This window comes from Solanum lycopersicum, chromosome 1, assembly GCF_036512215.1.
Source record: "Solanum lycopersicum chromosome 1, SLM_r2.1".
Classification (NCBI taxonomy): domain Eukaryota; kingdom Viridiplantae; phylum Streptophyta; class Magnoliopsida; order Solanales; family Solanaceae; genus Solanum; species Solanum lycopersicum.
Window position 1 is genome coordinate 80276465 of NC_090800.1, and position 25977 is coordinate 80302441.

General features: G+C 28.4%; 2 protein-coding genes across 2 annotated transcripts; one reads left to right on the top strand and one right to left on the bottom strand.

Moving 5' to 3' along the window:
* Positions 1-851: 851 nt before the first annotated feature.
* Positions 852-4312, bottom strand: LOC138347230 (uncharacterized). The gene is made up of 2 exons (XM_069294989.1): positions 3100-4312; positions 852-1711 (listed from the first exon to the last, which is right to left on the bottom strand). Exons 1-2 carry the CDS (start codon positions 4310-4312, stop codon positions 852-854), a joined length of 2073 nt encoding a protein of 690 aa, XP_069151090.1.
* Positions 4313-16916: 12604 nt separating this feature from the next.
* Positions 16917-18078, top strand: LOC101268514 (cyclin-U2-1). Its single transcript, XM_004229734.5, has 2 exons — positions 16917-17422; positions 17568-18078. The coding sequence occupies exons 1-2, from the start codon at positions 17028-17030 to the stop codon at positions 17833-17835; spliced, it is 663 nt and encodes a 220-aa protein (XP_004229782.1). The 5' UTR covers positions 16917-17027; the 3' UTR covers positions 17836-18078.
* The last annotated feature ends 7899 nt before the right edge of the window (positions 18079-25977 follow it).

A 25977-nucleotide genomic window follows, 5' to 3' on the forward strand; every position in this document is an offset into this window, starting at 1 on the left:
GAGACTGTCACTGAGAGTTCACCAAGTAGTCTTTCTAGCCACACCACTTCTCCTACTACTTGTCTTATAGCTCTGTATTCTGCTTCAGTTGATGATAATGACACTATAGGTTGCTTCTTAGACTTCCAACTGATAGGGCTATCTCCCATGAGGACCAAATAACCACTCACTGACTTCCTTGAATCAGGACAAGAAGCCCAATCTGAGTCCCAGTAAGCATTGATGGTGATATCAGGTCTATTATTGATAAAAACTCCCAAGGTAGGATCATGTTGTAGATATCTGAGTATATGATAAGCTGCCTTTAAATATGGTAATAGTTTCCCTTCTGTAAGCCTCAGTTTCTCAGTGGGATCCAATGGTGAAGTGGTAGACTTGTAGTTCATAGAATCAAATTCCTTCAAGAGATCAATAGTAAATTTTCTCTGTGAAATAAGGACACCATCGTGCCTATACAATATCTCTAACCCAAGAAAGTAATGCAACCTTCCTAAATCTTTTATTCTAAATTTCTCATGCAAGAAGAACTTCAAAGATTCAATCTCCTTTATATCAGTACCAGTTAAGATACTGTCATCAACATATACAGCCACAAACACTAAAGAGTGAACATTTTTCTTGTAAAACAGTGAGTAATCACTGTCTGAATGAACATAACCCTTTGAGCAAAGACTATTAGACAGTTTCTCATACCACTGTCTACTGGCTTGTTTCAGACCATATAAGGACTTCTTCAATTTGCAAACCATATCACTACTGTCCACTATCAGCCCTGGAGGTAATGCCATGTACACCTCTTCATTCAAATCACCATGTAGGAAAGCATTATTGACATCCAATTGGTACAAATTTCAGCCTTTCTTTACTGCCAATGAAATTAGTGTTCTGACTGTAGTCATTTTTACCACAGGTGAGAAGGTTTCATTGTAGTCTATCCCAGCTTGTTGAGTGTATCCTTTTACCACCAGTCTAGCTTTGAACCTATCTATGCTCCCATCTGCCATATGTTTAATCTTATACACCGATTTACATCCAATAACATTCTTTTCTTTTGGAATCTTAACCAGCTCCCAAGTATTATTAGTATGCAATGCATCAAATTCTTGTTTCATTGCTGCTTGCCAGGCTGGATTCAAGCTTGACTCTTCATAAGATGTGGGTTCAATATCATGTGAAACATTATGGATCAACTGCTGACTCTCAGAACATAATGTAGAGAAGCATACATGATCAGGATGATTTGTGAAAGATGTGAGTGAATGTTGAGAATCAACAACATTATTTATAGGTGAAGAAGAATGTAGCTTAGGTAATGAATAGTTGTAGTCTTTTAAGTAGCTTGGAGGATGACAGGATCTAGTTGTCCTTCTAGGTGTAAGGACAGATACATTTGGTCCAGTAGGTGCTGTGACAGGTATATTTAGTTCAGTAGGAGGTGTTGTGGATTCAGTTATAGGTGTATTTTCAGGTATGGGAACTTGATCACAAGTGACTTCATCCAGTGTGTGATGATTCAACATTTCATCATCAATAAAAGTATTTGTTTTACTAGACATGCAAGACAACTTATCAGAGTAATGAACAAGAAATTGCAGTATAGAGTTAATACTAGAACCAGCAGGAGTAATGACAAAAGGAAGAACAGTTTCATAGAAAAGAACATCTCTAGACACATGAATTCTCTTGGTAGCCAAGTTTAAGACCTTGTACCCTTTTGTATTAAAAGGATATCCAATGAAAATGTGAGGTACAGTTCTTGGTTCAAATTTGTCTTTATGAGTTTTTAAAGTAGTTGGAAAACAAAGGCATCCAAAATTTTTAAGATGAGAGTAAAAAGGTTTTCTCTGATATAACAACTCATATAAGGATTTCCCTTGAAGTAGTTTAGTAGGTAATCTATTAATCAAATAAGTGGCAGTTAGCACACACTCTCCCCAATACCTCATAGGTATTTTTTATTGAAATAACAGTGTCCTTGCTGTCTCAAGAAGGTACTTGTGTTTCCTTTCTACTACCCCATTTTGTTGTAGTGTGTAAGGACAAGATTTCTGGTGTATTATGCCTTTTTCTTGAAAGAAACATGTTGCTTCAGTACTAGAGAATTCTAAGCCATTATCAGACCTGATAGTTTTCAATCTGGTGTGAAATTGATTTTCTATTAAGGATATGAAGACTTTTATAGTATGAAGAGCATTACTTTTACACCTAATAAGTTGTGTCCAAGTAGCTCTACTGTAATCATCTACCATAGTCAAGAAGTAGTGATATCCATCATGTGTTGGTACATTATAAGGTCCCCATAAATCAACATGCAACAACTCAAATATTGAACTAGTTGTAGTAACACTTTCTGGAAATGGCATTCTAGTTTGTCTAGCCATTGGACAAATTATGCAAGTGAAAGTTTGTTTGTTAGAAAACTTTAAAGGAATGGTAGATATGTTTTTCATTTTCACAAAAGGTACATGTCTTAGTCTAGCATGCCATAAGAATTCATTGTCTTGATTGAAGGAAAAATGAGCAGCTGAATTAGAAATCTGATCAGTGGAACAGGCCTTTTTATTGATTATATGAGAGTGTCTTGTACTAGGTGGTGATGGTGTTTTACAGTAGTTAAGAAGAGAAACAGATTGACACTTCTGATGAGAAGCAGTATCATCATTTACAGATGGATTGTGACACTTTGAACAAAAGAGATACAAACCATTCCTTGCCTTACCAAGTGCCAGAGGGCTCTTCAGAGAAGGGCCCTGCAGTAAACAAGAATTACTGTTAAAACTAACCATCCCTCTGAGTTGATTAGCTAAACAATAAACTGATATTAAGTTGAACTTGAAGCTAGGTATGTACAATACTTTATACAGAATTAATGTTGAATTCAAACACACATCACCAATTTCAATCACTTTAACCTTGTATCCATATGGTAGGTGATTAAGAAGGGATAAGGTAGAGGCTTAAGGTTTGTGAGATTGTGTTTTGTGTAGGTCATATGGTGAGATGCCCCTGAATCAATGATCCAAGAGCCAGCAGTCAATCTCTCACATTTACATGAGATATCACCTATCTTACTTATAGAAGAATGACAAGAAAGTATACCTGCTAGGCTTGCAGCTCCACTTGACACATTGTTTGTATATTCAGATTCATTTCCACCATGCAGATTTCCAAGTAAATTGAGTAATTGTTCATATTGACTCTTTGACAGATTCACTGGCATTTGTTTTCCCTGCTCAAAATTTTCTTCACACTTGTTCCCATCACCTTCAGAGGTATGTACATTTGCTGCAGATCCTTTGCCTCTTCCTCTTGGATTTCTTGTGTTGGTTGGATAACCATGAAGTTTGTAGCACCTATCTTTGACATGTCTAGTTCGTTTGCAATATTCACAAAACATATTTGATCTATTACCAGCATTAGAGTTTCCCCTATAGGTATTAGTGTTGTTGAAATTGCCAGTATTGTTATTGTTGAAGCTGCCAGTGTTGTTGTAGCTTCCATTTCCCCTACTTGTGCTTCCTCTATAAGAGCTAGAGTTTGTTGCATTATTTTGATACAACATAGAAGCATTAAGTGAAGTGGACTCCAAGGCCATATGATTTAGAGGCTTCATTTCTCTCTGCCTCTCTTCCTGTGACAGGATAGCAAATGCCTGTGCTATTGTAGGCAATGTAGACATCATGAGGATGTTCCCTCGCACAGCAGTATACATCTCATTTAGACCCATTAAGAAGTGTATAAGTCTTCTGTCCTTCTCAGCCTTATACAATTTTACCTTTCCTCCACAAGTACACACACAACTACACTGTGAATTGACATCAATTGCACTCATTTCCTCCCATAATTTCTTCATTTTAGTATAGTAACCAGTAATGTCTAGAGTACCTTGCACCAAATAATTTATTTCCTTCTGCAATTGATATAGTTTGCATCCATTAGTCTGATCATATCTATCTTCCAATTCCTCCCACAGTTCCTTAGCATTGTTAACATATTGTAGGCTATCTCGCAGCTCTGGGGAGAGGGAATTTAGGATCCAAGATGTCACCATATCATCACATCTCTCCCACTGCATGAATGATGGATCTGTAAAGCTTGGTTTCACGATCTTGCCATTGATGAATCCAGTTTTATTCTTAACAGTCAATGCTCTAAGAACTGCTCGTCTCCATGATCTGTAACTAGTTCCATCAAACACTACAGGAAGCAAGGTAGAAGCAGCATTTTCAGATGGATGTAGGTAGAAAGGACTATTGAAGTCTGGTCGTTTTAAGGAGTTACTGGCATTCACATCAGTTGAAGTATCACCCATGGAGAATGGATTGATATTAGCAAATGGAGAGTTTGTGAATCAGCAACAAGTAACCAACCAAACCAAAAAAAACAGAGAAGAGAAGAGAAGGGAAGAGAAAACAGATCAAAGAATCAACTTGAATAAGGAAGATCAATGAATCGATCAACAATTAGATCAAAAGATCTAGTGTGAGCAACCTTGCTCTGATACCATGATGAAACCAGCAATGTAAGCTGATGAAACCAGCAATGTAAGCTGGAAAGTAATCTCATTCCTCCATTAATGGAGGTTGAATTCCTGGCAATAGGACGAAAGGAAGAAGAAGAAAAAGAAGGTTCCTTTTAGTTTTGAATCGTCTGATCTTAATCAGTGTATTGGATGTGTATATATACACATCAATGAGAAGTTAACATATTAACAAATCAACAAAAAATGCAAAACATGTGAATACTAACTAATTATAACCAACTATAACTAACTACTTGAAAGTTGAATAGTACTAACTAACTAATTGATAACTAACTCATACTAATTAAGCTAGTTTTATCAAATTCTAACATTCAAAGTAAAAAATTGAAACTTTGATATTCTGTATCCAAACTTGATACTAGTAGTCTTGAATCATGAGCAATATTAAGAGTTAACCCTCTTAAAAGCACGATTCACAATACAATTAATTCAAAATGAGGAATTTATTAATCATGCAAGTATCTTAGCTTGTTCATTTATTTTTTTTGCAACTCTTTATTTACGGATTAATTCACCTCAAATAAAATAGTTTCTTATTATAAATCATTTATATTACAGTAGAACCTTCTATAGCGTTAATTTATTTAACTTCAAAAATTTTCCATATATACTCAAAGGCTCGAACGATTCAAGACCTTTGATTAAGAATATTCTAAATTCAATAAGACTTCAAAATCTAAATTTATTTCACTTTGTCGATCAAGTCCACAGTTGTATGGGGGTTAAATTGATAATCTAATTCATCTCGTGTCATTATACTTTCTTAATAATTTTCTTTCAAGTAAACCTTAGAAGAATCAATAAACTAATAATAATTATTTATCGTGAATATGCCTGAGATTTTGTTGTAAAATAGTTTTGATTGCTTACTCAAGAAGAAATACAGAGAATATGTATTCCTTTTTTATATATATTGGCTGTACAATTTTATAACATAAATATATAATAATATGTGATCATTAACATTGTGTTGGAAATGTGTGTATATATATATATATATCTTGTGAAAGCAATAGAACTGTCTACTATAAAAAGTAAGTTTTTGGTACAGTATTCCTTTAAATAATATAAGGCCATTAATGTATACACGTACACTCACATTGGAATCATATTTAAACAAAAAAAAAGGGAGATTCCATTATTCATGGCTTGTCTGCATTACTTTATAATTAAAATAATATGAGATACTCCAGTTTTCATCGCTCCTCTGGATTTCGTTTCGCTTCATACTTTGATTTTTGATAAATACGACTTCTAATAATGGCACCTAATTCATCACTCAATTTATTTTATCTGCCTGTGTTGTTAATTACATTAATGTTTTCTAAATTATTCCTCCGTTTAATTTTACTTATCACTAATTCTAAATATAGATATTGACATATTTAGAAAAAATAATAAAGGAGAGGGGAGGGGTTTGGGATGGTGGATGAAGTTCGAGGATAGTGATGAAAAAATAAAATTTTAATAATGTAAATATTTTTTAAAATAAACTCAATTTTGTTTAGGGGGTGGTGGTGGTGATTGGGGACTGGTTTAATGATAGGGAGTCTAGGGACAAAATAAATTGATTTTCTCAACTAAAAAAAATTATAATTTAAAGTTGAAAGAGAATTTCGGACAATATTTTTTTTAAGTTTTGATGAAAATAAATTAATTTGAAAAATATTTTTCAAAATATTTAATCCAATCAAATATAAAAAAATTAAAACATATTTTTAAAAATAAAAAAATAAGACAACTCTTTCTTGAACTATATGATAAACAAATCTTAAAGAAATATTTCACCAAAACACACATAAAAAGCTAAATGAAAGAGTATCAAGTAAACACTGGCTATCAAAATGAAAATGCAAAATACTAATATTTAACCCTGAAATTGGAATACAGGCTTGATTGTAACCAAACACCACAAACTTTTTTACTTTTAAAAATCAAAGAATCTTGTAGTATTTGATGGTAAAAATGCACACCCCTTACATTTTAGACGGTTTTTAAAGGCACATATAAATCTCAGGAAACGGAAGGCTGTATTTATAATATGTTTTTGTGTTACGACAAATCAATCATCTCGTATTTTAAAATAGTTATCATATTTCATTTGTCAAAAGTTAAATTCAGTAAATTTAATTAATATTTTTTAAAAATTATTTTTATTTATTATATTAATATGTGAGTGATTAAATTTTATATTATTTTTTATAAAAATCTAAATATTAAATTAATATAATCAAATTAACTCTATAAATGTAAATTAGGACCAGCAATATAAGACTAATAATTAAATACTTAAAAGATTATGTGGGGGAGATAACAAGATTTTTGAGATGTGGAGAAAAGACGACACGTGTGAATGCAAGCGAAGAATTTTAAGGCACGCCACAAGTTGGGAATCTACATTCAATTGTTAAAGGCCGGGTCGGGTCGGTCCGCGCCGATGTATTGGAATCCAGTCGATGTAGGGCTCGGGTCGGTAACGGGCCAGTTAATTCGGCTGGCTATTGAGCTGGGCAATTGGAGCTCGAATTGGGATTGGGTTAATCACAATAGCTCTCTCTTTTTCAATTCTATTTTTTTTTTTATTATTTCTCTGGATGAAGATTTATTCAAATTTATAAAACTTTGTACTATATAATTTTTGTTGACATTATTGTAACTTCAAAATATATTTTAAATAAAAGACAATATGTGGGGCCGGGGGTAATGGAGGCATAACATACCCAAGTCAAACAAACAACTAGCTAAGTGAATAAAATCCACTATTAACTATTAGTAATGAAATTAGAAGTTGGACAAAAGTCTTATTCTTGTTTTTACTAAAACATTAACATATAACTGCACTTATGAATCATGAAAGTTAAGTTTGCATCACTTACTCATTTGTCGTAAAAAGCAACAAATATTAAGATTTCGGCATCGTTTGCTCGTTGAGAAAAGGAATAAAAATTTGATGCATTCACTTTTGTTATTTGTTTGATTATGTGTATCAATTAAATATTGGGAATCCCTATTATCCAACTAAGGCAAGGGCAACGGAACGGGATTCCCGTATCGGCATCGTTTTGGTTTGTTTCGATTCGTTCTGGTTCGATTGTCCATGGGACGGAACAGGACACTCTAAATCGGGACATCGAACAGAATAGAACTGAGATTTGGTGCTGATACTGATTTATTTCGGTTCCGATTAATTAATATTTATTAATTAATTTATATTATATATTTATAAATTATAATTTATAATTTATATTTTATATTAAATAATAAATACTACCCAAGTAACCCAATTACCCCTATTATTATTACATTAGTATTACATTCGAGACTTAGTCTCTACTAATAATTGTAAATTGAAATTGTAATTTGTAATACAAATTTAAATAAATTAAATTGATACTTTTCAATTTGTGTAATTGTTTTATCCTTATTTTTAGTTAATTTTTGAAAATTACAAATTTAATTTATTTAAATTACAAGTTATAAATATAACTTATAAATTATAACATATTAATAAATAATAAGTAATAACTTATAAACTTTAAAAAATTTAAATCTTGAAAACTTAATTAGACTTAACTTGCAATCTTAATAAGTAAAAAAAAAAATCTTTTAATAAAACTTAAGTAAAAGATTACATTATAAATTTAAAAACTATTAACTTAAACTTAGGGAAAAAAATATTAATATTTTCGTAATTCAAAAAAATCATTTTTTGAAATAACTAGACGTGTCATCCCATTAATTTCATTCCGGTATATAGTGAAACATGACGGAACCGAGTATTGATCCCGATAATTCCAGTCTTGTTCATTCAGGTACCAGTCAATGAACCGGTCAAATCATTCCGTTCTGATGCGGTACCGGCTCGTTCTGATTCGATGGTTCCGATCTTATCCATTGCCCAGTCTTATATCCAACGATAAAAGGTGAATGATATTTCATATTTTTGTCTAGACTATCTCATCAACCGAAATAATTGGGCCTAGTAAGGTGATTGTCCGATTAACTTCTTAAAGGCCCGATCCAACCCAACTATGAAAAAAAGTGGGCCTGGATCTGTAATTAGACCCATGTATTAAATTGGTAGCAACTGCGCAGAATAGCCACTTAGTTATTTTAAAATATTTAATTACGGGAATTGTAAAATAGTAACTTTGTAAATTTTATTTCATCAATCGAGGCAAATGCAAATATTACTGATTTGGGAACATCATAATATGCATATTTTTTATTTTTAAAAACAAAATACTATATTTTATACATGTCTACTAAACCTCAAAAGCTAGTTCCTCGCTGAAGTTAATTTGGTCCGAGCGTCATATCTTTACATGATATAAGAATCAGGTTCATTCGTTCCTGTTTGAGTTTCCATTCAAGACTCCAATTTGGAGTAGGCGCGAAGGGGGTTGTTAGAGTCCCACATTGGCTCGGGAGTGGACGGATGGTTTGCTTATATGGACTTGGTCAATTATCACCTCCAAAGCTTACTTACGAGGTTGAGTTACGCCCAAGAATTATCTGTTCGCATCAAAGTTTCTGGATTTTAATGCCTTGACTAGCACAATTGTCTTATTACATGTTACGCTAAAATTTAGAATGAGAGACTTCGTTTCACATGGCAAGAGATGTATAGGAGACATGTCAAAATCTGCAAATTGTTCATCAGAGAGTGTGCTTATTATTGGATTAATACCATTACTGGCAAAATGAATGATTGGGTGCATTATATATCTTGTAATAATAAAATGGATTTTCCCATCATAGTCCCACTTTTAACAAAATAATGTAGTCTGATTGTGTTCCCCCAACAAAGTTTTTTGTTTTTTTATTCTTGTTTTCTTTTGCCAATTGATGTAACATATATACTAGGAGTATTATATTGTTGGGCAAGATCTGATTATTATCTAGCTGGAAAGAGTCTTTAAAATTTGTTTATTTTTTAGGTTCTTTCAAGACAAATATACACATTTTGCTTACGGATGAAACTTGGCTATTGTACTTACTGTTGATGTTTAGGGCTTGAAATTGGGTGGTCATAGATTCTAGGGAGGTTTACGTGTCTAGTTCGAGCTCTAGGAATGAAAAATATTCTATTGGTTTTGAATTTAAATCAGATCCCAATTATGTATTAAACATTGAATCATAAACAAAACAAAAAAAAGAACAAGTGTTTTCAATTCGAAGTATATATTTTATATATAGAGAGAGGGGAGAGTTTAAGTTTGGTTATAAAAATTCTTAAACTACACATCAAAATTTAAACTACATCCTTAAAATATTCTCTATCAAATTAAGGGGTACTACAACCACATGTACAATTCACTTGACTATCAATAAAAAAAAAATTTGCATAATTTCGTTACCTGCTACAAAAAGCTTTTGAAAAAATATATTAAAAATCTTGAATATCATTTTTCACTGAAAAAATAATAATGTGAGAAGGCATGATATATGATATGCTCATCTTCTCATTTACCAATGGAAAGAAGTTGGAGCTTAATTATTTTCATCTTTTTCAAAGCAAATTGTAGTTTGATTAATAATTTTCAGGGCAAGTCTCCAGCAAACACCATTTTTAGCAGATTCAATTGAGCAGAAACATATTTCAAACGAACAACTCTTTTTAAATATAGAACACATGAAAAAAACTTTTAATTAAATTTTTTGAATAATGCTAAACTCAATGCCAAAAAAGTTGATCAAAATATCTTTATCGTATTAAAGTAGAATAATAAGTATGATGGTGTGAGTTGATTTTTGTGAAAATTTATTAGTTTTCTGACAAGTTGTAGCAGAAGAATGAAAGTTGTTAACTTTCAAATACTTGAAGGTTATTCTTTGCTAAGAACGACTTTTTAAAGTATAGTTTAATAAGGATGATATATATAAGTTTAAAAAATATGTTCATACGCATATATTTAGTATATTTATACAACAAGAGGTTACATCTAATCTGAATTTTATTACTCTAAAATTTCAATCTGTTTTTAATAAATGTTAGTAATTTCCATATATTAAAATCACAATTTATTAGTATTTAGTAATAGAAGTTCACTTTGAGATCCCAATTTTCCAAATTAATTATCAAGATTTGTGACAAAAAAAATCACTCTAGATGGCCAGATCAAATCCAATAACATTTCTTAATAATGTGGCATTATTATTATTATTTATATTATTGCTAAAATAATTGTATAAATAGATCATAGCAATCTTTTATATGTAATTGATTGCTTGGAGATGATCCTATTTCCACGTTAAGTAATATATAACAATAACATCATATATAGAACCTGATTGTGGTGGATTTATTCATTTCTTTAACATTACAGCATCTTAAATCCCTATGCTTCATGTGTTCAAGATTATTGAACATATATTAAAAAAATAATATTCACACGTGGATATATACAAGTTTTTATTTACAAAAGTATCTTTCATATATAACTAAACTTGTTTTTTAAACCTTTTTTATATGCATGATTAACACGCATTGTTAGAGGGAAAAAAAAGAGTAAAAGTTCTGCCGCACTTGACGTTTTTATTATTACTAAGTCATATGCGTCCGTGTTAGTATGGGCCTAATATTTATTATTTTATGTCTCTATTTTATGTGATAGAAATAAAATTTAGAGAGTCAATTAAAATTTTAATATGATTTTAAATAGTTTAACTTGTTAATCATTGTAACTTATAGTATCTTTACGTAATTTTTTAATAGTATATATTACTTTCCTTGTCCAATTATATATGTAGCACAGATAGAATTTCAAGTCAATATGTAATTAATTATAATGCGGAATCAAACATATGAAACAGACGTGTTGACGGCCTCTTGTGTGGTTAAGATGGAATAATTAAAATATGACTAAAAAATATAATTACGTAATACGAAATGTCAAAAATCTCAAATCAATAAATAAGCTGAAATTAAATTAAAAAAATTAATATTGGCAAGGTTTGAGGGCTTGAAATGTCAAGCTTAAACCAGTAGGCCAAATAACTGATTATGTAAATAAACACATAGCTGAAGGAGAAAAGTTGACCTTCAGCTGTGTGCTTATTATCACTAATATATAAATAAAATATATAGTAAAAGTAGAAGTAGATAATATATCAAAATTAACCTGTTGAGTTTTATATTTGATCATAATTAATTAATATATATTTCATCTTAATAAATTACTTAAACTTAACAAGTTGATAACCTTTGTAGCATAATTACCAAGGATAGCGAAGTATTTACCAGCAGAAGAAAGCGTAGGTTGGGAGTGGAAATGATTTTCTATTTATATTTAAAACGCTAAATGGTCAAAAATATAATTAAATAAAATGTTTTTAGTTTATAATTTGACTTAAATGTCTTTGTCATTAATATTTTAGTCCAAAAGTATCATTATAATTACTTAAATGGGTCAAAAATGTATTTTTTTCGAATAAATTTGCTAATTTTTTTTTTAAACACATTTTCTTCTAATGAAAAAATTATTAAAAAAACATATTTTTGTTTTCTTCTTTTAAAATCACTTTATCAAATAAAAATATAAGAAATAATTTGTTTTTTCTTATATAATCTCATTTTATCAGTTAAAATTGAATAATTTCATGTATCCTTCTAAAGGATAATATATGTCATATTATAGGATCATAGTAAATATACTATTAATTTTTATTTATCTACGGATAAAATATAATCATAATAAAACGAGCAAAAAAATTAAATAGAAATATAATAAAACATTTGCTAAATTAAAAAAAATCATTAGAAAAAGAATGTGCTAATAAAAAATAGAAAATTACATAATAAAGCAAATTTATACTACTTAATTACTAATTATAACTATAATTTTCCATAAATCCCGACTAACTATACATTAATTACGTGGGTTTTGATTTTGTATAAAAGCTATATTTGTATAATTCGCCACATTAATGTAATTCGCAACTAATAATTTTCATTTGATTTATATTTGTATACTATGGTTTGTACTAGTTTATGACAATGATTTCCTTTGATTTTTTTAGTTTTGTCATCATATACATTCATTTTTTTTGTTTATAACATTTTAAAGGTTGTTTAAACGTGTAGTTTTCGTATTTTGTATGATAAGTTATATAATGTAATTTGTATGATATATTTTATATAATTGCATAAAGTCCATATGTTTATGTTTGTATCAATTCGTTATTTTGAGTTTTATCATATTTGTACAATTCGAGACTTTATATTTTTTACTCAATCATATAAAAACACGCAAATTATACAAACGAAATGTAAATTATACAAATTATTACCCTCTCTCGCTCGTCTCTCTCCTCTTTTTCTAAATCTTATTTGCAATATTTACAAATACATATATATAATATACAATTATTTAACCTATATATATATAATTCACCTCTCTCCTAAACATATAATGTGAAAAGGGGTTTGTTAATATTGAAATCGACCAAACAAAAAGAAAAATAAACCAGTAGAATTATTTGTAGATTTTAAAGTTACGCCCATCCACACATGGACAAGAAAGGTCTAAAAGCCTGTTTGGATAGACTGAAAGTAGATATAAATTTAAACATTAAAAATTGAACTTTAAATGATTTTTAAGTAAAAAAAAATAAAAAGTAAGAGAATTTTATTTTTGATTTTTAATTTTTATTATCATAAAAATAATTTTTAGTGGTAATAAATAAATATAATAATAAAGAGTGTTAAAATTTTTATCAACATTAATAAAGTGTCATCAAATCAAATGTCGCTACAGATTTTAGGGACATATATAAAAAAAATTCAATTGCTGTTGAAATATATATTAAGCGATAATATCATTAATTAATTGATGCTAAAAATTATTTTTAATATAATGTATTTTGAGTCATTTTTTACTTGGATAAACCCACTAAAAGCTAAAAACTACTTAAAAATCGATTTAACTAATTTTCGGTCAATCAAAATAGAGTCTTAAGTTTAATCATAATATAGTACTACACATAAATCAAATACAGGGACCATTTTCTTCTCCTTTTGGTTTTAAATTGTTGGAATTTTCTGTTTCCTCTTCAACTCATTGGAAAAAGAAATTTGGAGGTGTTTGGACGTAAATTTGAAATTATTTGTTTAAAAATAATTTTCTAGAAAAAGTCTGCTTACATCATTTTTTCCCTCAAATTTCACTTGTAAAATTATAATATATCCAAGCAAAAATTAATTTGAAGTTGAAATTGTGTTTGATCTTAAATTTTATAAGTAAATACTTGGAATTAAATTACATTTTTTCTAATAACCAAAAAAATCTATAATTTATAAAAATCATATTAAAAATTTGTCAACTCTTATATAGCTTTGTCAAATGAGCAATATACCTATTTTAAATTACATGTTCGGAAAAGACTTTGAATTATCAAACGGAAAGAAAATGAGATACAAGTTACCCACACACTGAAATCCTATGCAAATTTCTAATAAAAAAACGCACATAAATTAATGGGGAAAAAAGAAAAGAAATCGTACAAATATTTCATTTATGACCATTTGACCAATAATAGACAGTATGTGCCATTTGATAACATGATTTCATAATTTCAATTAATGTAACCTTTTGACTGAACATAGGGATGAAATGTCATTATTATAGTCAAAACTTTGTGTTAGGCCCAAAGTAATTAATTATAATATAGGTCATACCATACACAGCCTGTATGGGCAAAAATCATGGAGTAATGTAGTGGGACCTAACCCCTTTAACCTTCAACGTTTTGGTACTCATGATATTGTACAAAATCGTACTTTTCAATCTTTTTGATTTGATCAGAAAATCTTATTCTATAGTTTTTATTTCATTTTATTTGGTGTATATGTGTGTTCATGATCTATCACTTTGGTTTCCACTGTTCAATAGTATTCTCATGTCATCACTTTAATTCAATGTGATGAATGAGTTTTCACAAAAAGCACATTAGTAACTTTTCTTTTGTTACTTTGGAGTGGGAGAGAAAAGATCGAAAGGTAGAATTTTAATAGCTCAATCAATTGGCTATCAAAACTAATTTCACCTTAATTACATGTTTGTATATTTAGAATATATTGTGTTTATACATATTCGCTATATGAATTTACTTAAAGGAAAAACTATTTTCAAGTTGAATAATGAATGATACGTCATATGATCCTTTGAACATATTATATCCGTAATGAGCTAATAGATAAAAATTTCAAACGACGGAAATTTTTTTTCGTCAATACTATTTTTAGAGAGGTTTGTAAATTTTGAAATAATATATACTTGTAGACTTACAGTGAGAACACAAGCATTTTGTCACTATGCAAAATGCATCCAACCATAATAAGTGATGAAGAAGAAACTCACATGAAAGCTTCCAACAAATCTCTTTGTACGTATTCGTTTATTATTATTATTTTAAAATAGCAAGTTGCAAAAACCAGAAAGATTTTCAAGTTAATGTTTGAAGCTACTGCACGTGTGACTTGTACTCGTTTCTTATAGTCAAGTCACAAATTTTCACAACTCCACTATTCTTATTACAAATTGATTAATATATTAAAAATAAATATTTAATTTTAAAATTTAAACTTCTTTTGTCACATTCATGTTTAGTTCGTTTTAATTGATTTTCTAATGAATAAGATAGGATTGTAATAATTCAAATGATATAATTAGTTATTATATTTAAACAAATAATAATAGACGGAGATTATTATCTTAGCTGTGGGACACAAATCTCAAAGAAATAAAGACCCCTTTCTTAAATGCGTGGACCTTTTAAAGACCTAACATATTTGAATACCTCCTTCCCCACTCCTACCACTTCTTCATACTGTCGGTGAGTGACTAATTTACCCCTCTTTTGGACTTATTCATAGGGTAACTATCTTTTATTTCATCATTTAAAAAAAAATATCTAAAAAATTCAATTAGACACCTTAATCCAGTTTAGTATATATATAAGAGTTAATGTTGGAAGTAAACTATAAAGTTTAAAAATAAGAATCTAAAAGTTAAATCGAATAAATTAGATCTACTTTATATAATAGTGACTTACTCTTTTCAAATTTTGATTACGCTTTTGTTTAGATTTGTGTGACTTTAAAAACGTTATTGAAGTCTTAAATTTGTTTTCTTATATATTTAGTATATTATTCATGCTCCGTCCCCAACCGAAAAATTCTCTATCTTTACCTTAGATTTTAATAACTCTGAATACCATCCATAATAACGAGCTCATGTTAGTAATGTTATTTGATTTGAATATTGACCTATATAACTTTAAAAATGCATTACCAAATACCAAAATCAAAAAATTATTTTCTTACTTAACAAGTATCTTTACCAAAATCGAAAAATTATTTTCTTAGGTAACAAGTATCTTTCTCGTATAGAATTTACTTAGGGTATCACAATTCATAGATCCTAAATATAAATAGCCTTGTCCACCCATAGTAAAAGGTATAGATATTAATATTGGTGTGTGGAATAACAGTTTGACTTAGTAGCAATTGGGAGATTCAAGAACATACAGCTTGCAGTGATAGTTCTAGCTACAAGGCAAAATAGAAGTATCATATAATATAAGAAATATGCAGATGACAATATAATATGTGATCTAACAATATATTAAAGCATAAAACTAGCTGGTGTGTCTGGACTTTGCCTTTACAATGAGGAGGCAAATATCTTGTAATTTGATATTACCCCTCCTTTCCTACTCACCTTCCAAATGCCTCCAAAAGCTTCTCCTACTTTATATAAAACTCTCCCCCTATTTGTCTCAATTTATACGATTTATTTTTTAATATAATCTATTTCTATAATTAGTAACTATTTTAATTTTAAATGTTTGTTTTATCTATAGTAAAATACTTTCTTCGTTCGAAATTATTTGTCATGATTTTTATTTTTAGAATTGAACTATTAAAACTTTGACTTTAAGATGTATTTTTTCATCATATTAATATGCAAAAAATTGTAATTTATAGTACTTGTCATTTAGTTTTAGAATATCTGATTTTTTTATTTAAAATATCGAATTAATGTGATTTGATTTACCTTTGAAAATTAATCAAATTGATTTTTCGATAAACGCAACATAACAAGCAAATCCGGACGAAGTGAGTAACTTTTAGTAGGAGGGATATATTTAAACAGAAAATATAACGAGAGTGATATAATTTGAACTAAAAATATAAAGAGATGCATATTTAAACTATTTCAGATAGAACATAGTATACTCAAGCCTTTTCGGTTAATTTTAAATCAATAACTATTAATATTGATTTAAATCATATAAATTGAAACAGACGGATATAAGAATGCCAAAAATTCCACCAAACTCTCAAATTTCCCTCCCTTATATAAACAATTCCCTTTCCCTTTGCCCATAACCATTCATTCATTTCCCAAGAAAAACAAAACCCCTCCTTTGAAATACCTCTGTTTTTTCCCCTGAATTAAACATTTTCACAATCAAGAAAATGGCCAACATATCTCCAAGAAAACTAAGAGATGATCTTTATTGTTACTCTTATGAACAAGACTCAAACATACCATTAGTAATCTCAGTTCTTGCATCTCTAATTGAGAGGAACTTAGCAAGGAATGAAAGAATAGCCAAAAATTGTACATGGGCATTGTCCAAGAATGTAAGAACAAGAGTATTTGATTGTCATGAAACACCAGACATGACAATACAATCTTATTTAGAGAGAATATTTAGGTACACAAGAGCTGGACCATCAGTCTATGTTGTTGCTTATGTTTATATTGATAGATTCTGTCAACTCTATCCTCACTTCAGAATTAGTCCAAGAAATGTACATAGACTTCTCATTACAACTATTATGGTTGCTTCTAAGTATGTTGAAGACATGTAAGTCTCACTTTTTGGTTTTTTACTTCAATTTCAAGACTTTATATCACATAAAAGAAAAAGGCCAAACTTAATTAAATAAACTTTTTTGTTGTCAATGAAGCAATTTAACTAATGTATTTGTGTAAATTTTATTTTTTTTCAGGAATTATAGGAATTCGTATTTTGCAAGAGTGGGAGGATTGACAACAAATGAAATGAACAAATTAGAGATGGAGTTTGTGTTTATGATGGGGTTTAAGTTTCATGTGAATGTGAGTGTTTTTGAGAGCTATTGTTGTCATTTGGAAAGGGAAGTGAGCATTGGAGGAGGCTATGAAATTGAGAGGACATTAAGATGTGCTGAGGAAATCAAATCAAAACAAATAGAAGAAAGAAGTTGTTGTAGCCAAATTACTAGAGTTTTGTTGTAACTCTAATTTCACAAATGAATGTTCTTTTTTTTTTTTTCCAATTACATAGTGTAAATATTAGTACTATGTAAAGGAGTTTTGACAATTTTTGCGATGTAAAAAAAAAAAGCATAGTAGAAGTTCTCAGATGTGACAAAGTTTTGTTGTTACTTTCTGCAGTGAAAATGTAGTGGCTATAGTGTGTTTGAATTTGAAAATCAATTTAAAGTTATGTCAATACACATTACTATTATTCTTAGCTTAGTCAGTATGTCAAGTGGTAAAAATTTTAACTTCCTATGTACTTGTCGTATTTATTAAAAATAGTTGTTGTAAAATGTATGTTGTTTTAAAAGATCAAGGTAAAATGAGTCCCACTACCATAATTTTAAACTTAGCATAACTAACTCTATGGATTATTTATCGAAAAGAGATTAGTGTGGTAAAACATGAAAGAAAAAATAAGGATAAGTCGAATGACTCTTATTACATCATTTTTTCTGAAAGGATATGCAAAAGGCCGCTAATATGAGAAGTAAATTGGAACAAATAAAAGTACGAATCCAACAGAATATGTATTAAGAAAATGACTAACTATGTATATATAAAATATACTTTAGAACACATGAGTTAGATTTGCACAAAATATCAGACATGAGTGAAAAATTATCAACTTTTCTAATTAGAAATAAATTTGCAACTCAAGTGAAAGGAACAGTGAGTAGAGAAGGAGATTAATTAGTTCTTTGACAGATATAGTTTAGAAAGCTTAAGATAAAGTCATTACCTAATTGGTACATCTAATAATAACACATGATTGCAATTCCTTTGCCTTTTGATTTGCAATTAATTTTATATCATATATCTATCCCATGATGATGATGATATGTAGGAATAAATATAATTAAAGTGTTTATTTGAGAAACATTAGAACTTAAAATACAATTAAAGGACCTAAAGTATAAGAGCATCTAATTATGTGAGATCTGATCAGTGATCACAAATCATAATGTCATGCCAACAGAAAACAATTTGTAAGAGTCAATGGAGGAGAATTAGGACAATGAAAATTATTGATACAAATTATTATTATTAAGTATAAAAGAAAGTTGTGGTTTTAGTAAAGGTTCAGCTAATCAAAGGAGTACAATAATAATAATATATACTTAAAAATAAATGGATTTTGTTCAATTTCCTAATCAAGATTCAATGTTTCTTTCCTCTTTGGCCATTATTATGATTGTTCCTAAAGGCTGGAGTTTTTCTCTTTCTTGTATTATTATCAATAGTATTGATGTCCTTTTACTAGTATTTTTAATTATAGCATCGTTTACATCGTATTTTAGAAGGTCATATCAATTTTTTTTTTTTTTGGTATTATTATTGTGCAAGGCAAAATAGGTGATAATTGTTCTTCCATCAAACTTAATTTCTGTAAATAAAAGATCAAACACCACCCCCTTTGAAATTTATGCTACAGTGATTATCCCCCTGTAGAAGGGATTCCGGTGCAAAATCATCTTGTAGTATTAGTGATTTACTTCACTACTTGAATCTATAACTTGTAGGTCCTTTTTTTTTTCTTGAATCTAAGTTTCTACGGAAGAAATATCAATCTCCTATAGCTCTAACTATCAATTTCCACCTCTTTTTTATTTCTTTTTCTTTAAAAAAAAAAGTACTTAATTTGTTCTATTTTCTTTTGGTCCATTTTAAAAGTACGGTATGTTTCCATATTTGATTTTCTTTTTAAAAAATTTACCTTTAATAACTTATCTTATGAGCATATAACAATTATAGTATATTCAAAATAACACTGTAAATAGATCTTGAGGAGAATGATGTGTACGCAGAACTCTTTTGTTACCTTATAAGGCAAGTAATTATTTATTGATAAATTCTCGATTTTAAAACATAGTATGACCTTAGAAGCATATAAAATTTATGAAAAATCGTCCACATAAATTAAGAGGGGTACCTTTGTCTAATTTTTGTTTTTCTCTTTATGAATTTCATGTCAACAACATCTCCATGTAAAATGAAAAGCTAAGGGGGTAAGTAATTGATTTTGCACCTACTGATATATATAGAGTGTGTGTAAAAGGAATCTAATATCATCTCACTGTCACTCTCATTCATAAAAGCTTTAAATAATGAATATACATGACCTTTCTTTTCATCAAGAAAATCATTGAATGATTAATTTCTTTTTAAATGTTATTTTAACTAGTAATATAAATTTTGTATGGATGATATTTTAGTACTAATAGTTAGTTATATATTACCAAAATGTTAATCAAGATACTGATCTAATTAAGATCTTCCGATGACAAAGACCTCCCTTTTTAAGCCCACACATATTGACAAGTGACAACTATAAAAATTTAGGCGTAAAATTTCTTTATGTTTAATATTGTTGAATTATTTTTAACTTCTTTTTTATATATTTAATTTTTAATTAAAAATTCTAATTTCGCTACTAAACTGTTCCAAAACTTTTCTCTTTTTGGAATAGTCGAACAACCAACAAGCTTAGATTAGACTTTTTGTGAGGGACTTGCATAACTGAAATCTTTCAAGAATTAGTGGATATATGTGAATTGACAACACCTAAGCACATTACAAAGCTAAGTTTGGCTAAGTATGTCGGTGAGGGTTTTATAACATTAAAGAAAAAAAATTAACATCGAGAGTTAGTGGGTTAGAATGAGTGCAACCTTAATCGGGCAGCTCATAGAAATCTCATTAGTTTAACGGTTTAATACTTTGATATACACTAGTTATTGATATTATGAATTTTGTCAAATTTTAGCGTGTCTACATATATTTATTTTTAGGTATATGAGGTTAGAATTAGGTTGTAATTTAATCTAAGATACATTACATCTAAGTGGATTCACGTGTATTTGAAATACATAGACAAATCTCGCTTATCTATTTTCTTAATTTAGTGTATCTGGTCTTAAAAAACATTTATTTTAATGTATCTGATTTGAAATATAATGTGAAATTATTAATAAATGAAATAAAATAAAATAAATTTTAAACTATAGAGAAAATTAATAAATATAATTTATATACTTGGACAGTTTTGACATCTTACTATAGGTGTATACGCTAATTATTGATATTATGAATTTTGTCAAATTCTAGCCCCTGCATACGGAAACAAAATAAAATTTAATGTCTAAATTATTTGACAAGTTCGACCTTTATAAATATTGACATTAAATTTATGTTACTTTCAAAACCTTAGATTGATTTTTAATTGATTTTTATAGTTTGCACACATCATTAAAAAAAATATTAGGTCCACATTGTTGGAATATATAATATTAACTATGCGTTTAGATGTAATATTTGTTAACAATGTCATTGACTCATGGTTAAAAGTTATTGCATTTTATGTACTCATTAAATACACCATGTACTCATTTGTTTATCATTTACCAATATATTAAATGATATAATGTAAAAAACAAACAAAAAGGTTATACACATGAGATTAAATCATTAATTTTTATGTATAAATTTTATGTTCATTATCTATACTATAGATGCAATCCATATGAATGGATGAATACTAGAAATCAAACTCCTAACATAAGGAGACTTTTGCCTAAGCAGCTTGGATTAATGATCCTGATCAAAACCTATAATTAAATATATGAAATGAGATTATGAGCATACACTAATTTAAAATTTTGTTTTAAGTATTACTAGAAAATTAATTTTATGTTCACAAATGATTGGAATGAGTTTGGCAATTGTTGTTTGATACATAAACAATATGGTATATAATCCACATCCCAACCACTAATTAGTTCATGTCCTATGTACACGATTATATGCATGTAAACATAATCATTTTCAACTTTATATTATTTAATTATTCCTAAACCAACTTGGCTTGTCACCCTTTCTAGCTTCTCACCTAATTGCTACTTAACATTTTTTTAGGTTAATTGTGATAATTAATAATGTTCTCTTTTGGCAGTTAGCAGGTACAATATGTTCTTTGAGAGGAAATCTCTAAGTAGCTTCAATTTTTTGTCTTTTCTGAAATAACAAAAGGAGATTTCAAAGTCTACTTATGTTTTCTCTATTTTATTTGTTGTCATCCTTTTGTGGAAAGAAGACTTGGGTTAACATTGATAAGGATTTTGTCTTTTGATGTTTTGGAATTGGCATATTCTATTTAACTACGATTAATCATATACCATGCATTGTATCATTTTATGAAATGCTAAATAACTCTATTTTGGTTTGTTTTTTTGTCTTTTTCTTTTTTGGTGCTGTGAAATTTTTCCTAGTTTTTCAACATGGACCTGCCATACTACAACAACAATATCATACTCGTAAGGATGGCAATGGGCCAGGACAGATGCGGAGCAGGGTAGATTTAAGGCTATGTGAAACGGGGCAAGGTGGATTTAAGGTTGTGAGGGACGCGTTAAAGTTGATGTTTTTTTAAAATTAATATAGGACGGGGCAGGTTGCTGGTATATGAGATTTTATGTGAGTTCAGATTTAATTTTAAGTTTCTACATGTTATAAGAGTGATAGAGCATTATTTAGTTAGATAATTTCTATAAATCTACTAAAATACTTAAGATAGTAAATGCAAATGGTTCAATAAAAAATAATACATTTTCTTACATGTATTTCAATTGACCTCTAGAAAATGAATTTTTAAGTCGCTATCCTATTGAATTAATAAACCTTAAAGAAATTGTTTTGAAAATATTAAAAAAAGTTATACGGCGAGGGGTGAGAGAGTTGAAAATGAATAATTTATTATTTTGTGTCTATTTTATTTTTTTATTAAATAATATTCATTTTTCAATGTTTAGATGACTTATATTTAATAAAAAAAAATTTTTGACATTAGTCCTCTTATTTGTTGCTTCTTAATTCCTATACCAAATCAATAATGGACGATCTTTATCGAACAAGTGAAGTATTAAATTAATAATAATTATTCGGGATAAAGTTTTTCTTGATGAGTAGTCATCGTAGCATCGACCTCTATGTTGTACTTTTCTTTCCACAAAGAACATTTTAGCCCCTAGACTCGTTTAAAAAAGGGCCATTTCGAGTGGTACAAGTTTTTTCACATTGGGAGAATTTCGATGTTACTTGGTTCGAGATAAATAGTGGGAAACTTACATAAATATATTATAATAAAAAAATATTTATCATTTATAGTGATAATATTTTTTTTTTACTTAATCGCTGATAATTCATTTATAATACAAGTTTAATACATATTACAAAGATAAATTTATTATTCAAATATAATACAAATTCTAGTGATAAATAATACATTTATCACACATTTTAATACACTTATAATACAATGTGATAATTATTTTACCAAACAAACATAATATATTTCAATAAAATTTATAATTCAAATATATTGCATAGATAATTCACGTTTAGTACATATTACAGATTTATCACAATATTTCTATAAATAGTAATGAACAAAAAGTATCACTAAAATCAATAATTATTTTTAAAAAATATATTTATTTATATAATTTTTGCGTAAATAGTCAACACATTTTTAAGCCCAAAGTGATGGAATATATTAGGCCCAAAAACGTCTTGCCTCAGTGGCCCAACCACGTTTTGTTTTTCAAATAGATTATTTCCCTTTCAAAATGATTCAAGTTATATATACCAATAGTGTAAAAATGTTTTAAAGTATACATCAGCTTAATTTGAGTAGTTATGATATTTTAGTATATTACGATGAACAATTCTATCATGATAATGTAAAAAAAAAAACACAATTCTATCATGATAATGTAAAAAAAAAACTACATCGTTAGTACATAAAACTCAAACACCAAAACGATTAAAATTTGTTAATTTTGGAAAACGACTATGCTCACAACAGTATTTGGCCCAACAGAAATATTCAGCCCACAAAATGAGCTGACCTCTACCAAAGACTGACTATTCAATTTAGGGAAAATTATATACGATAGCAAATTATTAATTTAAATTAAATGCTATAAATTTAATTTAATTGTTACTTTATAGCAAATTATTGCTATTTTTGCCTCTCTCCCTGGTGGAATCTCGCTCGCTTCTCTCGTTTTTATACAAACACAAATGTATAAAATGTGTTTGTGTTTGTACGGATGATGCCATAAAAAAGAAAAAAAATAGAATATACAAATACATCGTACTTAAAAGCGAAAGAAAATTGTATATATACATATATTTTCGTTCCCCTCTCTCAGATCTCGCTCGCCTTTCTCGCTTATACATACATAAATGAAATGTATAAATTGCATTTCTGTTTATAAAAAATGAGAGAAAATTGTATATATACATGCAAATACATGTATCTTCGTCTTATACACTTATAATTATACAATACAAATATTCTCCTGCCTATTTTTTTTGTCTTCTCTCTTTCTCGTTTTATACATACATAAATTATTTAATTATAAACTATAACTATAACATACAAATATAATATATCTATAACATATAAAGATGATTTTTATGTTTGCTATACGTGAAATTTTCTCTTTAATATATATATATATATATAAAAGACAGATAAAAAGGAAAATGTAAACTAAAAGTTAATCAAAGAGACAAAAAAATTAACCTAGTCAACATTTTGTCTGGAATATGACAAATTGTTTTGTTTTCAGATCCCAAATCCAATGCGCACAATCTTTCTTTTTGTCTCACTTTAGAATTTTTTTTAATGAGTAATCAATTAATGATAAACTGACGTCTAACAGTGACAACCACGTGCTTTCTTGCACTTCTTAATCTTCTTACTTAGACTTTAATCACTTCTTTTTCTTTCTTATTAATTTATGTAGCATCAAGTTTAACATATTCTCGAGCCAATTTTAATTTTTCATCAAAACATTGATTAACTTACTTCATAATTCGATTATAGGTATGTCATTCAGGTTCTATTAGGACCTGAGAGATTCATAAGGAAATAAAATACATATTTTATGCTTGACCTATGAAATTTATTTTTATTTATCATTTAATGTTATCTGAGTTTTTAATCTATTAGTATAAAGATGTTGTTTGCGAATTAGATTGATGTTTGTCGTAAAACATCATGTATTTTACTTTTTACTATTAGTATTTTCTATTAGTAGCGATAGAAGTGGACATGGTATGATATATATCGAATCATCATATTATATTGAAATTTTTGATATTGCAATTTTTATATTGTGGTATATAGTATATATTTTAAATCCTTTTAGTATCCAATACTGTATTAAGTGTTTAGAACAATGAATCGAAATACTGAATACCATAGCAAGTATTGAAATAATCAACATATAATTATAGATAAAACATTACCAATAAATTAATATCCGCCGTTACAAAACAATGTGCTAATATACGTGGAAAACTATATTAAGTATATAGGTTTAAAATGATATATACATATATACCTACCTCATAGTAGTAACTTGGCATTTAATATCCTTTGGTCCATCTCTCACATAGTAATTCGACTTAGCACTTTAAATATCATTCAGGTAAATAAAACTTTCAATATTAAATATAATTGTTTAGATTTTTAAAAGGTCAAAATTAAAATAGTTAAATTGAATTAGTCAGGGATTACGGGTAAATTAGCGAAATTTTGTCATAATAGTTGACATTTCATGTGGAGAACCCCTTTTCCTGTTTCCATTGGAAAAAATACATTAAATTTCTGGGTCTTTTTTATCCAAATATTTCAATGTCAACATGATCTTCTCTTCCTACCATTTGGAAAATTTACCCGAAATTTTAGGGAAATTACATTTACATCATTTTTTTATTCTTTGCATTGGCAAATTTCTTTTTATTTCACAAGTTGGTGAACCCAAATCAGCATTAGTTATATAAGGCAGAAAATAAAAATAAAAATTTGTTTGGTATGATATAGTATGGAGTTATATAAGGCAGAAAATAAAAATAAAAATTTGTTTGGTATGATATAGTATGGAGTTTCGAGGCCAAAAGTGACTACTTTCATATTGAATCGAAACATAAAATCTTTCTTTTATAAATAAAATAAAATTTAGATATCGAATAACTATATAAAAGTATTATAATTTATAAGTCAATTTAAAATGTTACAAAGTACTTGAAAAACAAAAAGGTCAATTA